The following is a 17,085-nucleotide window of genomic DNA, read 5'->3' on the forward strand; positions in this document are numbered from 1 at the left end:
GACTCCGGAAATAAACATGAATAACAATACAGACCTGGCCCACCTGCAGCAAGTACTTCACTCCATTTCCTGCACAAGAAACTTATTTTTCCTCCATTTGACTGCAACCAGAGACAGCCGGGGCCCTCACAGGGGGGTTCCCACCATCACCAACACACTGAAAATACATATTGTAATTCTTCTGCCGAAATTTTACACTGCACCTTTTATCACTATGATTTCTATATGTTCTCCTGGGCAGGGCTGGGGATTGCAGCCCTGGCTGTGCCTGAATGGCAATCAAAACAAGGCCCTCTGGGTAGTCCCCTAGGGCCCCACCCTGCCCTCTATATAAACCAGAGCAGGCTGCGTGTCAGCAGTAAACAAAGTGTGAGAGGATTATCATGGCTACAGAGGTGATTTTGCAGACCCTGCCACTGAAGGGGGGACACCTTCCTGCAGGTAGGTCGCTGCTGTGCAGTCTGCAGTGTAATAGATTGGGAATCAAACAAGTTCCAGGTGGATTTCTGATGTAATGAGTGTTGCTAATGGTAGATTTGTTCTTAGGAAAGTTCCAATGTTTGCGGACTTGTCTCTTGGAATGTCTTGTTCAGTCTACTGAGTGGCCCACGTTTTACAGGTTACCCCGTCTATTGATTGCTAAATCTCTGCACTAAGCTCTACACGCCGGGCTATCTGCTATGATTGGTGCAGGCAGATCTGTGGGCAGACGTTTGCTTGCTAGGGAATATTTGTTTGTGTGTGTGTGTGTGTGTGGGGGGGTTTTTTTTTTTTTTCCCTCCTCAACCTTCCTGATACTTGACAATACTGAGTAAAGCAGTCTAGCAACTTTGTAGCCAATCACATTTGCTCTATGGTCTAATTATAGTTCACAGGTGTGTGTGTATTTATTACAGGTACTTATATAGCGCCATCAATTTACGCAGCGCATATATATATATATATATATATATATTCCATTCACATCAGTCCCTCACCCTCAAGGGGTATACAATCTAAGGTCCCTAACTCACATTCATACATACTAGGGCCGATTAACCTACCAGCATGTCTTTGGAGTGTGGGAGGAAACCTGAGTACCTGGAGGAAACCCACGCAGGCACAGGGAGAACATGCAAACTCCAGGCAGGTGGTCTGACCCCCCCCCCCCCCCCCCCAAGTTAGGATAGTAAAGTGGGCCACCTGGGTTTAGAAAGTTTGGAGACCCCTGCTCTAGACTAGAGGGAGATTAAGGCCTTGTGCACACTGCTGCTTATAAATGTGCGTTCAGAAGCGTGTGGGGTGGGGGGGTTTGTCCAGAGCCCCTGATCTCCACTCCATTAAAGCCTATGTGTCCATGCTTACATAAAGGTTGATTTACTAAAACTGAAGAGTGCAAAATATGGTACATCTGTGTATGGTAGCCAATTGGCTTCTAACTTCAGCTTGTTCAATGAAGCTTTGACAACAAAACCTGGAAGCTGATTGGTTTCTGTGCAGAGCTGTACCAGATTCTCTACTCTTCAGCTTTAGTGAATTAACCCCATAGACTCCAGCACACTTGTGTATCGTGAGTCCATGACATCAGTCTCTACTTGCATCAGGGTCTCCATTAAATTCCCCCCTTGCATCAATTGCCTCAATCAAGGCTGGCTCAGTGAATGCACTTTCAGAGACCTGGGGAGGCACAACCCACACCATAACCCCACTAGATCCTGGTACGGTGCACAGTCTAATTTAATAGCAGTATATAATTTATTTAATTTTGTCATCTAGGATGATTGTTTATTGAATAATGGCATAGAATACTAACAGCAACAAACAAGCAGAACAGTGAGACAACAATATCTGAAGACTGAAAGCAATCAAATACAAAATAAGTGCAACCAATCAGTCGTAGAGGCGCAGGGCTCACAGCAATGTCGGTGGCTACGCAACCAGTTAACAAATAAATAAAACCTCAACAAAGTAGCATATTCATTGTTCTGTCCAGGGTTGCCAAACCTTATGGGACTTCCCAGGACAACCTCTATTAATGTGTTAACGCTGCATTAATGGCCGCTCCCCACGAGACCACTGAGGGGTGGTCCAGTTATGAAGTATATCCTTCTTGGCATAATATAATGGGTAGGAAAGAAGCAATTTGGTGTGGCGAGGCCTCTGTTCATCATCTTGTATTCCCAACAATGTAAGCTCAGGAGAGAGTGAAAGGGACAGCCTCAGCTGGGTGCTGACACAGGTAAACACCTCTGTCCAAAACATATGAAAGTGGGTTCCCTCCATGGAATGACAATGGGGACAGTCGGCGGAAATGGCAGTCTATTTTAATTGGCCTATAAAAAAAAAATATCACTGTGTGTGACAAGGAGATTCTAATTACTATCCTGTGTTACATACAGTAGAGGAAGCAGTTTGTTTGGTTAGAGCAGTATTTCTTTGTTGGCCTGTCGCTGCAATATGAGACTTGGTATTTCTTGAGCCCTGTGTCCACCAACTGTGCAGATTTTAGACAGGTGCACTTTTAAGAGCCGCCTGGAAAACATTTTCTGTGCTCATGTAAGCAGTTAATAGACCAGCTGTCATCCCAATATCTTCTGCTGGGTGAATCCATTCACACTGGTCACTGATGATTATCCAATCACCAGACTGGCATCCAGGGATTGGTCAGACTATTGAACCCGCCTGCTCTACAATAATCATTGTTTGCTTATTGAGGTCATTAAAGGAACTTTTTTAAATTCTTCTTTTTTTTTTTTTTTTTTTTGTCCTTCATGATGAATCCTTTTCTAAAGGAAATGGTATGAAAAGGCTGTTCTAGAAGCAGCAGATGTATTTCCTGAGCCACCACATAAATTGGGGGGGGTGGCTGCTCCCTTCTCGCACAGGTGTCTTGCTATGTGACTGTTCTGCAGTGTGCTTGTGTCTGCTGGTATGTTTTAAACGGAAATGGGATCACCTGTGTACGTCACAGCTCTCTGTACAAGTGTACTACACCTATCTAACCTGCACTAGTCCAGACATGCCTACATCTAATGAATGTTCAGCCTTTTATGATTGTTTTTTTGGCTGACATTTGGTTTTAAACAAAAACCTTCTTTTTTTTTTTTTTTTTTTTTTTCTTTTAGTAAAAGCAGGAGGGATGCGGGTCACCAAAAAACAAGGGAATGAAGACAGTGGGACATCAGAGAGGAAGAAATCCACAGCGGACAAGCCAAGGTACTTCTAGCTGCTCAATCTCAGAATCCTCAGGGAGGTCACAAGAAAATGGTTAGAGACCAAGTCGTGCTTCGCCTGGTCATGATTCCTTCATTTTTAAGATCTCCACGAATTCACAGTCAGACTTTGTAAGCCTGTGATGCAGTCTGGTGTTTTTTTTTTGTTCCTCAACTACTTTATTTCCTGGTTTATCCCTCAAGCAGAATCATATTTCCACTTCCGTAATCTGACTATGCAGGTCGATGTGGAAGGAGATTGCACTGTTGCTTTTTCACTCTTGGGGGGGCTGTCCAAATAAGAACAAGTTGTGTTTTATTCTACTACTGTATATATTAAGTGATTATGTTATAGGGTCATGTGTAGAACAATAAACAGGAAGAAAAGGGTGAAACCTGACCACGTGGAAGAGAAACAAACGTTCTACTGCATTGCCCTAGCAGATACTCATTCATTCAGATTTGTTTTTTGCTTGACTTTTGATATGCAGGAAAGACTTATTGTGTATGGGTTTTTTTTTTTTGTTTTGTTTCGTTTTTTTTTTGCCAAGGCCACTACTGGGGTTCAACTCTAGCAGTAAATCTAATTTCACTGGAATAGTACACAAATTGATTCAGGGGATTTGTTCAGCCCAATTTTGGTGGCTTGGGAGAAAGGGGGGGGGGGCAGTGATGGCTGTAATTCCACACTAATATAGATTTTTCTTCTCCTAATATAACAGCCCTGTGGTGAATTTAACGAAGATGCAGGCTGTGAATATTCTGGCTGGGGCTCTGGAGAAGGTTGGTATTGCTGATTTTGATTAATTTGGGGTGGGGTGGAACTTTTTGCATTCTAGGCACCTATTTGCACACTAGTTTACAGCAAAATGAGACCCTTTTCACTTTGACTGTCAGTCCAATACAGTGACAGGAGTGGTCTATATGCTAGTGTTTCTCAACAGTCTTTTCAGTCAAGGCACCCTTTAAAATTATGAACAGTCTTGAGGCACCCCATTCTAAAATATGAAAAAACTATATTCATACCTTTTTTATACATCACAACCCCATCCACACGCTTAGGACACCCAGCCTTATGCCTGGGTTCACATTGATGGTCTGGAATTTGCAGCGTTTTCTGTCTGAATTCCGTATCAGAATCGCACCCTGGTCATGCGAACTGCTGTGAGTGTGTATGTTAACACCCTGAAATCGGTCTGCAAAAGCAGTGCGATGTACAGAATCGGATTGCATAGCTGTGAATAACCATGCGATCCAATTCTAGTGCCAACCCAAAAGGTCCCACACCTTTTTGGTGTGGCTGCAATGCGATTTTAGCCAGCCACAATGTATGGCTCAAATCACACCGCACACAAATCGCATGTGATACGCACAGGAATGTGGTGCGAATCACATGCGATGCACTACATGAGTGTGACCCTAGCCTAAGAGGTGATTTATTCTTCCATAGCAAATGCATGTTTGCACACAGGTACTGACTGATTATTTCATTGTTTCTCATCTCCCTCAGTTTTTCTCATTCACTGTGCTAATGTGACCTCAGCGCTGACAGAGGAGGCAAACAAGGATGCTGTGTAGGCACAGACATCCTCATTATCAACTTGTGATATCATTGGTTGTCAGGACGCCGGCGGCTAGGTCATAATTGGTGCACAATAAAAACCTGTGGCTTTGTGCAACTAAAAGGCAGGCTTTTTCCACCCTCTGGCCTGAATACACGTTTTGGGCAACTTTTAGACCTTTTGCCAAGGCACCCCCTGAAGAAACCTCATGGCACTCAAGGGTGCCTGGGCACCCTGGCTAAAAAAGGCTGCAGTATGCATAATTGTTCTGTTGTGCTGAATTGAAGGATCATCATGTTTAGTGTCTTCTGTAGGGGCTGCATAACACATTGTGATAAAGCATTGCATAGGGTGACTTGGGACTTGAGCTTAACACTTAACTGTCTGTATTGAACACAACCATATCGTACAAATACATGATTTTAAAAATGCTTACCTTTTTAGGGGAGGCCCAGTACCTTGAACCATATTCTTGCTGTTACCCATTGGCATGTTTAATCCTGCACAGGACAGTAAATGAGTCCATAGTGCTACCCACATGGAAGAGGGCAATGATTTCCCTGCCATGTGCCCTTTAACATTTGAGTGGGTGCTTTGGGAGGGTTATACCCTTTTGGGATCCCTCTCAAAGCACAAGACTTGGTTCTTAGACCTTGGCTCTTGGCATCTGAAGGATTCGGGAGAGGGTGCCAGCAAGAACGGTTTGTGCTACCTCCTTCCTGGTGAACTGGGTTTTGAGGTAACTTTTTAACTGTTTGTAGGCATGGATATGTAAAAACAATATGAAACTGTTACAAACTTTGTTCCAGTGGCATCTTGGATGACCCATGACTTTTTATGTAAAAATGCAGTACACACTGCCGGACAAGTGTGTGTGTGTGTGTGTGTGTGTGTGTGTGTGTGATTGATTAAAGTGGGGGTCACTTCACAGCATAGGGCTTATAGTTTGGTACCTTCCCCTTCTGCCATCCTTTATCCAAAATGGATCTGAAGGTATACTGAAGAGAAAGTGGGATTAAATAAGCCCCATTGCTGGGATCAATGTCGGCAAGAACGCCCAGCACTGGTCAGTGGCAGTACTTGAACACTCTGAATCAATGTTCAGTGGCTAATTACCTGATCACGCTCCCATGCTGTTCTCGCAGGACATCAGGCTGGAACTCCTACTGTGGGGCAGAGGTCATACCACCTTGCAGTACTGGCACTCTTTTTGGTGCCTGCTGCCAAATGCCACATGCCAATTGTTCTGGATCCTATGGAACAGTGTCCAGGATCTAGGGACAATTTCACAAGACACATGGGCACTGTGCTACCCCCTTGCCACTCTCTGCAGCCAAAAATAGTCTTGGTTTTAGACATGCTAATGTGGATCAGTATCGGCACAGGAGGAGACCTTGTGAGGAAGATGTTGTAAATTCTAAATTGCCTGTCGGGGCATAGTATTCAGATTAGTACGCTGTCTTGGGAAGGTAGATTTGGCAGCAAGAAGGGATGACCTGCTATAGGGAAATGGTAAGCTGAAGTTGCGTACAACTACTAAAACCTTTGCACCCAGACCAGTCTGCTCCCTTTAGGCTAGTTTAAGACTGTTCATGTGGTGTTTGCCTTGTAAGCTGCGTGCGTATGTGTAAATGGGGCCCATATAGTTTCCCTTTCACACTAAACTGCAGTGCATAGATGAGAACCACCCCTATAGGAATAAATGGGATTTATACTTGTCCATTTTTACTGGAGCAAAATTCAGGAATTTTGCTCCATGAAAAGTGTCAAGTATATTAATGTCCTTAATGTCTGGTTTGTTTGACTCTGCCTCTTTGGCTCCCACTGTTCTGTGGCCCTTTTTTAGCTACCCAATCAGTCCATTCTGTGCCCAGATTGGTGTTTGGATTGATCCACATTGCTTCCCCATCAGCTTGCTGAACTGCTATGCACCCTTCCTGCAACTGGATTGGTCCACTCTCTGCCCCTATGACACTTGACTGTAAATGGTTTAATCTTAGTTGGGGACTGTCACTTTCCCCGGTGCAATAAAGCTTGATTAAAAAATATATATATATATATATATATATATATATATATATATATATATATATAAAATTAATTTTTTTTTTTTGCTTGCCAGCCCTTATGCAATTTGTAATGTGTTCCCTGTTTTAGCCATGTGACTTGCACTAATGTGCTGTGCTTTAGTGTATATAACATGACACCAAGCTCACAGAAGGCTGTTGCGACTGTAATCAGCCCGATGACTACTAACAATGATATTGTAGTAACAATACTGCTTACCACATCCAGAAACCTGCTTTGTGTTCTCGTCAATTACTTTGCTCTCTTGTGTAATGGTACTCACGGGGATTCCTAATGTAGGATCTAAAGCTCCCCTATGTTGTCTTTGGCCAAGTTAAAGGGGATCCCTTGCGAGTGACAGTTTATTGGAGCTGTAGAGGTGTCTCCTTGTTTTTATTAGATCAAGTATGCTGGGTGATGTAAGATCACTTGAAGATGAGAACCAAGTAAATATTCTGGAGGAAAAATGTAATTCTGAAGTTTAATATTGGACATTTTATGTCCCTAGAACTTCAGGACTGCTTGCAGGTTTGGACTTTGATGGACTTTCTATCCAGTCACCTAAACTCCATTTCTTGACCGTACACCAGACTTTCAAATACAAGTGATTGGCCAATTCTTTCATTGGTTGTAGTAAAGTTGGTACAGACAGTTTAATGTATCTTTATCTAAAAATATTTATTTGTGTGACAGATGGCAGTGGCTACAGTTGGAGCTTTAGCTAGCACTAGTTTGTCTCTTCCATTGCAGAATAGATTACACTTCCATTTCCATCCACCAGCCGTCAGCCAGAGAAGATTGGATTCAGTTTGATGTGATGCTTTCCTCATTGCGAGCTGTCTGTTCAGTCTCGGAGAAAAGAATGAAGAGCACAAAAAACACAGGCGCAGTTACCTGTGAGAAGCAGAACAGCTGCATGCTCTAATTTCCCGTCATTTTAGGAGCTGGTGCTGCCCTGACTTTTATTTCACAAATGTAGAATGGCACAAGGCAATGTCTATCCATCAGCTGTCTGTTTTATCACGAAGACAAGACACCGTGGCCTTCAGACAGTGTATGGAACATTTGATCGTTCTGCAGACTGGCAGATTATCTCTGTGATAGATGTGCAACAACCTGTCTTACCTCTTACATATTGTTTTGCCCATTTTAGAACAGTCTAGTGTCATTGCCTTGCCAACATAAGGCTTTTTAATGTCTTTCTGAAATGCAGGCTATATATACTGCTCAAAAAAATTAAAGGAACACATCCAATCTCAATGGGGGAAAAATATCATGCTGGATATGTATACTGGTATAGACTGGGTAATGTGTTTAAGGTAAGGATGCCCCATCATTTGATGGAAATGAAAATTCTCAACCTACAGAGGACTGAATTCAAAGACCCTGAAAATCAAAGTGAAAAAATGATGCAGCAGGCTAGTCCATTTTGCTGAAATATCATTGCAGCAACTCAAAATGGTTCTCAGTAGTTTGTATGGCCCCCCCCCCCAGGTGCTTGTATGTATGCCTGACAACGTCAGGGCATGCTCCTAATGAGACAGTGGATGGTGTCCTGAGATTTCCTCCCAGATCTGGAGCAGGGCATCACTGAGCTCCTGGACAGTCTGAGGTGCAACCTGACGGCATCAGATGGACCAAAACCTGATATCCCAGAGGTGTTCTATTTGGATTTTGGGTCAGGTGAGCTTAGGGGCCATTCAATGGTATCAATTCCTTCATCCTCCAGGAACTATCTGCATACTCTTGCCACATGAGGCTAGGTATTGTGCATTAGGAGGAACCCAGGACCCACTTCACCAGCATAGGGTCTGACAATGGGTCCAAGGATTTCATCCCGATACCCAATGGCAGTCAGGGTGCCATTGTCTAGCCTTTTCAGAGGTCTGTGCGTCCTTTCCATGGATATGCCTCCCCAGACCATCACTGACCCACCACCGAAATGGTCACGCTGAATGATGGTACAGGCAGCATAATGTTCTCCATGGCTTCTCCAGACCCTTTCACATCTGTCACATGTGCTCAGGGTGAACCTGCTCTCATCTGTGAAAAGCACAGGGCACCAGTGGCAGACCTGCCAATTCTGGTGTTCAATGGCAAATGTCAATCGAGCTGTATGGTTGGGCAGTGAGCACAGGGCCCACTAGAGGATGTCAGGCCACCCTCACAAAGTCTGATTGTTTGGTCACACATTCACACCAGTGGCATGCTGGAGGTCATTTTGTAGGGCTCTGCCGGTGCTCATGCTATTCCTCCTTGCACAAATGAGCACATACCAGTCCTGCTAATGGGTTAAGGACCTTCTACAGTCCTGTCCAGCTCTCCTAGAATAACTGCCTGTCTCCTGGAATCTCCTCCATGCTCTTGAGACTGTGCTGGGAGACACAGCAAACATTCTGGCAATGACATGTATTTGTGCCATCCTGGAGGAGTTAAACTGCCTGTGCAAACTCTGTAGGATCCAGATATCGCCTCATGCTACCAGTAGTAACACTGACCCTAGCCAAATGCAAAACTAGTGAAAGACAGTCAGAAAAGATGAGTAAGGGAAGAATGGTCAGTGGCTTCAATGTTTCATTGGAGGCATGATGGATTCCTGAAGAGATGAGTTTTCAGGGATTGCCTAAAGGTTGCCAGAGTACAGGATAGCCAAACAGATTGAGGTAGAGCATTTCAGAAGAGGGGAGAGGCTCTGACAACGAGAGAAGACTAGCTTGAGATCATGATGGGAACGGAGGACTGTTTTGGTGATATTTGGAGGAGATTGATGTCACTCTGGGGCAGAGTTTTGAATAGCTTTGCATGTTAGCATTTTGGATTTAACTTGCTGGCCAATCAGAAGGCAGTGGAGGAATAGGCAGAGAGGGGTAGCGGACACTGAGCAGTTGGTAAGGTAGGCAAGTGTGGCAGCAGCATTCATGACGGCTTATGGAGAGGTACGCCCATGAGAATGGCGTTGCAATAGTCAAGGCAAGGGAGCGAATGAGTAGCTTGGTGATTTCATTAGTTAAGTAGGGTCAAATTTTAGAGATGTTACAGAGGTGAAGTCTACACGCTTTTGACAGCAATTGGATTTGCGGCCGAGGATAGGTCCAGGATTCCACCTAGTACCCTGGCTTGAGGGGAGGGACTAATAGTTGCATTACTGATCTTGATGGGAAAAGTCTTGGAGGGTATGAATGTAATAGCTGTTCGCTTTTTGAGAAATTTAGTTTAAGGAAGTGGTGTGACATCTAGGCTGCTCAGTTAGTTGGCAATGTGAAAGGAGACTGAAGGAGTAGATATATAATTAGGTCCATATATATTTGGACACCGCATACAGAGCCAAAAGTATGAAAATTGTGCCTGCGAGAATAAATTAAAACAAAACAATCCACTTGAATTAAAGCTGAAAGTCTGCACTTCAAATTCAAGGGGTTGAACATAAAAGTACAAATTTTAGGAACTGCAATATTTTTTTTTTTTTTTTTTTTTTTTTTTTGCCTTCAGCAAGTGAAATGCATGCTCAATTGGGTTGAGATCAGGTGACTGACTCGACCATTGCAGATCACGTATGCCCCATTGGGGATCTCTTCCATAACTTCATCTGTAGAACAGGAAGTGAGAGGAACATCTCATTCCAGTGACAGCTGTCCAAGCAGGCATTTCTGACTAAGTGTCCCCATTTAAGATTTTGTTCTTGGTTTCCTTCTTGCTTTCCATCCTATTGATGGTGGTCACCAATACAAATAAAGTGTGAACTGCCTCTCACAGGGACAGACTTCCATTAAAAACCAGATGGGATTCTAACCATTCTTCACTCTATCCAAATCCTATCATTTCTTTTTTTTTCTCCCCCCCCCCCCCCCCCCCACTAAGCTAATACACAAATGCATACATCCCATAATAGTTTGCTCCCAAGCCAGACACACAATAGAACAATAGGATGCAGCCACATGACATTAAACAATCAACAACCCCCCCACCCCAATATTGGGACAGATCACCCTGTACCCCTAACAGGCACAGTGTGATTCCCACATAAGTGGGATATGGGGAGCTGAGACAGGGGTCTCTCCAAAGTGACCTGGGTTCCATGCCCCCACCCCCACCCCAAGTGACTCCCTTCACTTACTATGGAACGTAAAAGGTTAATCCTCTGCATTGGGTTATTGGAAGCCAAATTTTTTATTTTTTTTTATTTAAAACACCATGTATAAAAATACAAAGCCATCTACAACACTGCCCCTAGCTACATCACCAACCATCTGCAGATATCACCCACTTCTCCCAAGACATCTTGTTCTCTAGCTCCCTCGTCACCACCTCCCACGCTCACCTCCAGGACTTCTCCAGAGCCTCTCCCTACACCAGTATGTCCAGTCACAACCACCGCCCCCCCAGTCTGCCTTTATTCGATACTTGAAAGCTCACTTATTCAGGGAAGCCTACCCAACCCCCCTTAAGAACTGTACTTGAGTCACCATCATCAGATCATCCCATGCAGCTATCCCTTTTTGTACCACCTCCCCCTTCCTTTAGATTGTGAGCTCAACAAGCAGGGCCCTCTTATTCCTTCTGTACTGAAATGTATTGTAATTGCACAGAGCTTTACAATATAAAGGGAGACCGTACAAACTTTTGGCAATAGATAAATCCTGTATAATAATCCTGACTTCTCTGATCCTCCCCTTCCGCATTTAGTCTCTTGATGGAAAACCGCCGCGGACACTCGCACAAGATAAAAACCTCTAGCAGTACACACCCAACTCTGCATGTGCAGAATGCATGTGATCAGCCCAGGGCCAATCAGCACTGTCCAGACAGAGGGTCAGGGGTTATGCAATCTCATAGGGCAGTGAGGAGAGAACAAACTCCTCCAAGCTTCAATCTGTGCTTTTCTGGACACTGATAGAGGTTACAAGACTGCTATATACCACTGAGAGTATTTAGCAGTTTTATATTGACTAAAATAATTGCATTTCCATGTTCTGTGTGGGAGACCAGATAAAGTGAATGCAGGGTCCTGGGTTTAGTAACACTTTAAAGCCAAATTCCAGCTTTATCCACTTCACTAAGAAATGTGACTATTGTCAGTGCTGTATGGACAAGATCTACATACAGTATCATTGGCTATGTACTTTGCTATATTCCAGCAGCATTACAGGGACTTTCTGTCCCATTAGATAACGAAGTGGTACAGGGACTTTGTCCCCAGAACAAAATCATGTTGGGCTGAGGGCTGCTCAGCCAACCATTCATAGGAAGCCTTGTATTGTGAATAGCTGAGGTGGAGGTCCATGATGTGAAAACTCATTCTTTAAAAATACAAGGCTTTCTATAAATGGCTGGCTGAGCAGTGCTCAGCTTGACTTTTTTGTTCCTGTGCCAGAAAGTCCCTGAACAATGCTGTATATTGTATGTATCTGATGCATATAGTTTATACAGTGCACACAGCAGCCACATTTCATAGTGAAGGAAGTAGTTGGTTTGGGCTAAGCTGGTCCACACAGACCAACTATCTTAAAGTGGTGGCAAAGCTGGATTAAGGCTTTAAGTAGTGATCTATGGGCTGGCAGATGGTACCACAGCACACACTATCCAGCTCTCCCAGAAGTAGGCAAGAGGTTCTTCACACACTGTAGTTCTTTACAAACGCTGATCTCAGTTGGTCTGGAAGTATGTATTCTGTTTTTTTCTTCTTTTTTTTTTTTTTTTTTTCCCTACATTTGTTGTAGATGTCGTGTACATTGCAAACTTGATGAGCTTTTTATTTTATCTGGTTAAACTCGGCCTGTTTTTGTTCCTGCAGCTGAGTCATAACTATCCAGAAGAGGCACAGATTGCGCATCAGAAACCCCGCCCCACTGTGGAGAAGGTCACTCCTCCGAAGAGACTCTATATTATCCAGCAGCCACGTAGATGTTAGTTCAGATGTATGAAGTGGCTTGTTGCTGATGTTCTCCAGGAGGGACCAACGTTTTTGTCTACAGGGAAAAAAATATTTTGTATATTTCCAAAATAAAGTTGTGATATTGCTTTTGTCTCCATGTTTAATTATTACCACTTGGGTTATTTTGTAAAAGTGGCATACCTGCTGTCTTCTCCTACAAATGTTTTCTGCACAACATCTAAGGAATATACATTTAAAAAAAACTATGCATTAACAAAAGTGATATGCCAGATGATGGCTGCAAAATTTGTGTTGTGGTTTGTTTTGCTCCACAAAAAAGTTACTCAACATATGGATTTCAGCAAAACAATCTATAGTGTTGGAAGTGTAGGAATAATTTTATTGTTTCCAAATATTTAAATAAAAAAATATATATATTTTTCCCCTTTTTATGAAACGCCCAAATAAAGATGGGGAAAATGCAGCCCTGGGATAACCAACTTTGATGCTACAGAAAGCTGGGTTTTAAAGCATGTCAAGGAAATAGCTGCTAAAACGAGTGCAAAGCTTTAAAGTCATGACATGGCAACCATGAAAGGGTTCCTGGTCTGAGACCAAAAGTAAATCTTTATTCCTTGCCAATCAAGGCACACTTTAAAAAAAAAAAAAAAAAAATTCTAAATCTTGAGGCACCCCATTCTAAAGTGTAAAGAACAAAACTAATAATTTTACATAATGCAGCAACATCCACACACGTAGGACACCCAACATTAGATGTGATATATATATATATATATATATATATATATATATATATAAATAAAATATTTTATTTTTTTTTGTCTTTCAAAGCAAATATCTTTTTGCACACTGGTACTGAATATTATTCCAGCGAGTCTCTTCTTTCTCATTTTTTCTTCCTCACTCAGCTATTGTGACCCCAGTGCTGAAGGAGAAGGGCAAACCACAAGGATGCTGTGTAGGGACCCTAATGATATCATTGTTTTAGAGGCCAGTGGCTGGAAGGTTGTAATGGTGCACAATGAAAACTGTGGCTTTGTGTAACTAAGAGGCAGGCTTCATTCACCTGTTTGGCTTGTATACAATTTTGGAGTAATTTTGCCAAGGCATCCCAGGATGAAAAAATGCTGCCTTAGTCAAAACACTGTATAGCCAATAAAAACAAAACAATGCTTATCACTTTTTGGCACAGCATCCCCTTAGTGATAGTAGTATGGATCCTGCGTTGTATAACTGCCTTATTGGCGTAATTCAGTGACATAAAATTAAACATGATAAATTGCAGAAGACAAAGCATAAGACTGGGGTTAACAATGTACCAACAACCCAAAGACCATAAATGCAGTCATGGTTGCAGGAGAACCTGACGGGCTTAGACCTCAATGTCAACTCGGGTTTCATGACAGGGCTTAAACTGATGTTTAGCAGTTCCCTTCCAGGGGGCACTTTTCTTAACCGAATGAGCAAAAGATTGTACACATGTATGCCAACTTACTTGTGGTTGTAATTGTATCTGAAGAGCAAGAATTGTCCTGGAAGGGGCTGAGGTGTGTGAATTACTTTTGCAACACTCAGAATGTGTGTGTGTGTATATACAGTTGTGTTCAAAATAATAGCAGTCAGACATCACTAACCTGATCAATCACTGTTTTTGGTAGAAATGATATTTCTACATGGCAAATAATATACTAGCAGGTGTAGTAGAGTAATAGAAATCCAACAGTCATGACATGCATGCTGCTGATTCTGTGTAATTGAATCACTAATTGAAAGGGGCATGTTCAAAATAATAGCAGTGTGGAGTTGTATTAGTGAGGTCATTCATTCTTTGAAAAACAGGTGGCAATTATTGCCCTTATTTAAGTAAGGAAGGCAGCAAATGTTGTACATGCTGGTTACAGTGCATTTCTCTCTGAAATTCTGAGGAAAATGGTTTGTTCCAGACATTGTTCAGAAGAACAGTGTACCTTGATTAAAAAGTTGATTGGAGAGGGGAAAACCTATAAAGAAGTGCAGAAAATGATAGGCTGCTCAGCTAAAATGATCGCAAATGCTTTAAAATGGCAACCAAAACCTGGAAGATGTGGAAGAAAGCGAAAAACTATCATTTGAATGGATAGAAGAATAGCCAAAATGGCAAGGACTCAGCCAACAATCAGCTCCAGGAAGATCAAAGAAGGTCTAAAGTTACCTGTGAGTACTGATACAATTAGAAGACGCCTATGTGAAGCCAAGCTATCTGCAAGAAGCCCCCGCAAAGTCCCACTGTTGAAAAAAAGACGTGCTGAAGAGGTTACAATTTGCCAAAGAGCACATTGACTGGCCTAAAGAGAAATGGCGCAACATTTTGTGGTGAAAGTAAGATTGTTCTTTTTGGGTCTAGTGGCCGGAGACAGTTTGTCAGACGACCCCCAAACACTGAATTCAAGCCACTGAAGACAGTGAAGCATGGTTGCGTAAGCATCATGATATGGGGATGTTTCTCATACTACGGTGCTGGGCCTATTTATCGCATACCAGGGATCATGGATCAGTTTGAATACATCAGAATACTTGAAGAGGTCATGCTGCCTTATGCTGAAGAGGAAATGCCCTTGAAATGGGTGTTCCAACAAGACAACGACCCCAAACACACCAGTAAACGTGCAACATCTTGGTTCCAGACCAACAAGATTGACGTTATGGAGTGGCCAATCCCCAGATCTTAATCCAATAGAAAACTTGTGGGGTGACATCAAAAATGCAGTTTCTGAGGCAAAACCAAGAAATAGAGAACTGTGGAATGTAGTCCAATCATCCTGGGCTGGAATACCTGTTCACAGGTGCCAGAAGTTGGTTGACTCCATGCAACACAGATGTACAGCAGTTATCAGAAACAGTGCGACTACAACCAAATATTGATTCAAAGGAAAGCAAAATCTTCAAACATTTTTCAGTTTCTATAGTGAATGTTTGAGTTTGTAAAGAAGAATACAAACACTGCTATTTTTTTGAACAGTTTAATATTCACTTTTCTTCATTTTTTTTAGAGGAACAACACAACTTTGATATTTTTTTCTTCATGTTTTGATTTGGAATAGAATGTGTAGTTGTAGTTATGTTGTGTAGTTATTAGAAGGATTTTGAGCTTTATTCACTTTTTTCAACACACTGCTATTATTATGTCACATTCACCTGTTCCTTGCTATATCACCTGGCCTTCTCTCTGTATGCAGTGAATCATGAAGGGGATGCACTCTTAAGCTAGCATGTGGCCTGCTCAGTGTTCAAGCAACGCGTCCACATGCTAGTAGAGCGTTGCCAGGAGTATTAGCAGGTTGGCATACCACATCCTCTGGGCTAGTCCAGAGCAGTAAAGATCCTGGCCTCTTTGGTCTGGTCTTTTGATTTCCTTTGTGTCAGTCAGCAGTGGCTGCCTGGAGCAGTGACATCATCCATAGGCTTCAATGGACCATCCAGTGTTGGTGCTCCTTCCTCTCCCCTGAAGCTTCACTGGCTGACCCAGGGTAGCTGGACTGGAATGGCCTGAAGGCGGGTGGGTATGTATATCTTTCTTACACAGGTTGGTTTGCTTGGGAGGGGACAGTTATTTGGCTAGTTAGGGTTTGCCTGGAATTGCACTTTAAAGTGGAATCATTTGCAAAATAAAACATGACACAAGGGATGCAGTCTTTTGTGAGGTGTGGTGGTAGTGGGTGAGGAGGGGGGAGTGCTGTGTTAATATAGATAAAAAGTGAATGTTTTATTTTGCAAATATTCCCCATTGCTCCTGAGCCTGACACAACAATAATGTTTCTGGTACAAAGCATGACCAATTATTTATAAATATAATAAAAGCTTAATCTTTCTAAGTTTGGTTTGTCCTGGTGCTACAAAATGAAATAAAAACAAAGAAAGCTTATATACAGTACAGAAAAATAGTGAATTTAAAAATAAAATCATCATTCCAGTAACAGAACCTGCTTAGAGAGCTTATAGGGGTTGATTTAGAAATGCGTCTAAATCTACCTTGCCTCTGAAGCCTGATCCGCATTTGGAACGCGCTGCAGGGGCTACTGAGATGTATTGTGCGTGGTTGTGGAGTGCTTGCAGCGCTTCCTCATATACTTGAATATGTAGCATCTGGCAGGTTTGCCCCCCCAATCATTACATGTTGGGTGAACTTTGCAGTGGGCGTGAAGCATCACGGCACGGCATGTGAATATCCCTTTCAGATTCCTATTGCAGTTTAAATGGGGGGCAGTTGGTGGGCAACAAAAATGCGCCTCAAGCACACATATTTGCCGCCCACAAACCACAAGTCTAAACGAAGCCTAAAGGTGGTAAATATCAACAGAAGGTGAAACAGGCGCTTCTAAGTGCAGTATTCCAG

General features: G+C 42.7%; 1 protein-coding gene across 1 annotated transcript; it reads left to right on the forward strand.

Moving 5' to 3' along the window:
* The first annotated feature begins 285 nt into the window (after window positions 1–285).
* On the forward strand, window positions 286–12,837 carry DAPL1 (death associated protein like 1). Its single transcript, XM_089659743.1, has 4 exons — window positions 286–441; window positions 3,105–3,195; window positions 3,914–3,974; window positions 12,612–12,837. The coding sequence occupies exons 1-4, from the start codon at window positions 384–386 to the stop codon at window positions 12,726–12,728; spliced, it is 327 nt and encodes a 108-aa protein (XP_089515869.1). The 5' UTR covers window positions 286–383; the 3' UTR covers window positions 12,729–12,837.
* Window positions 12,838–17,085: the final 4,248 nt, after the last annotated feature.

Source organism: Staurois parvus, unplaced genomic scaffold (genome assembly GCF_062004578.1).
Source record: "Staurois parvus isolate SC_StPar_1 unplaced genomic scaffold, SC_StPar_1.0 ptg000031l, whole genome shotgun sequence".
Classification (NCBI taxonomy): Eukaryota; Metazoa; Chordata; class Amphibia; order Anura; family Ranidae; genus Staurois; species Staurois parvus.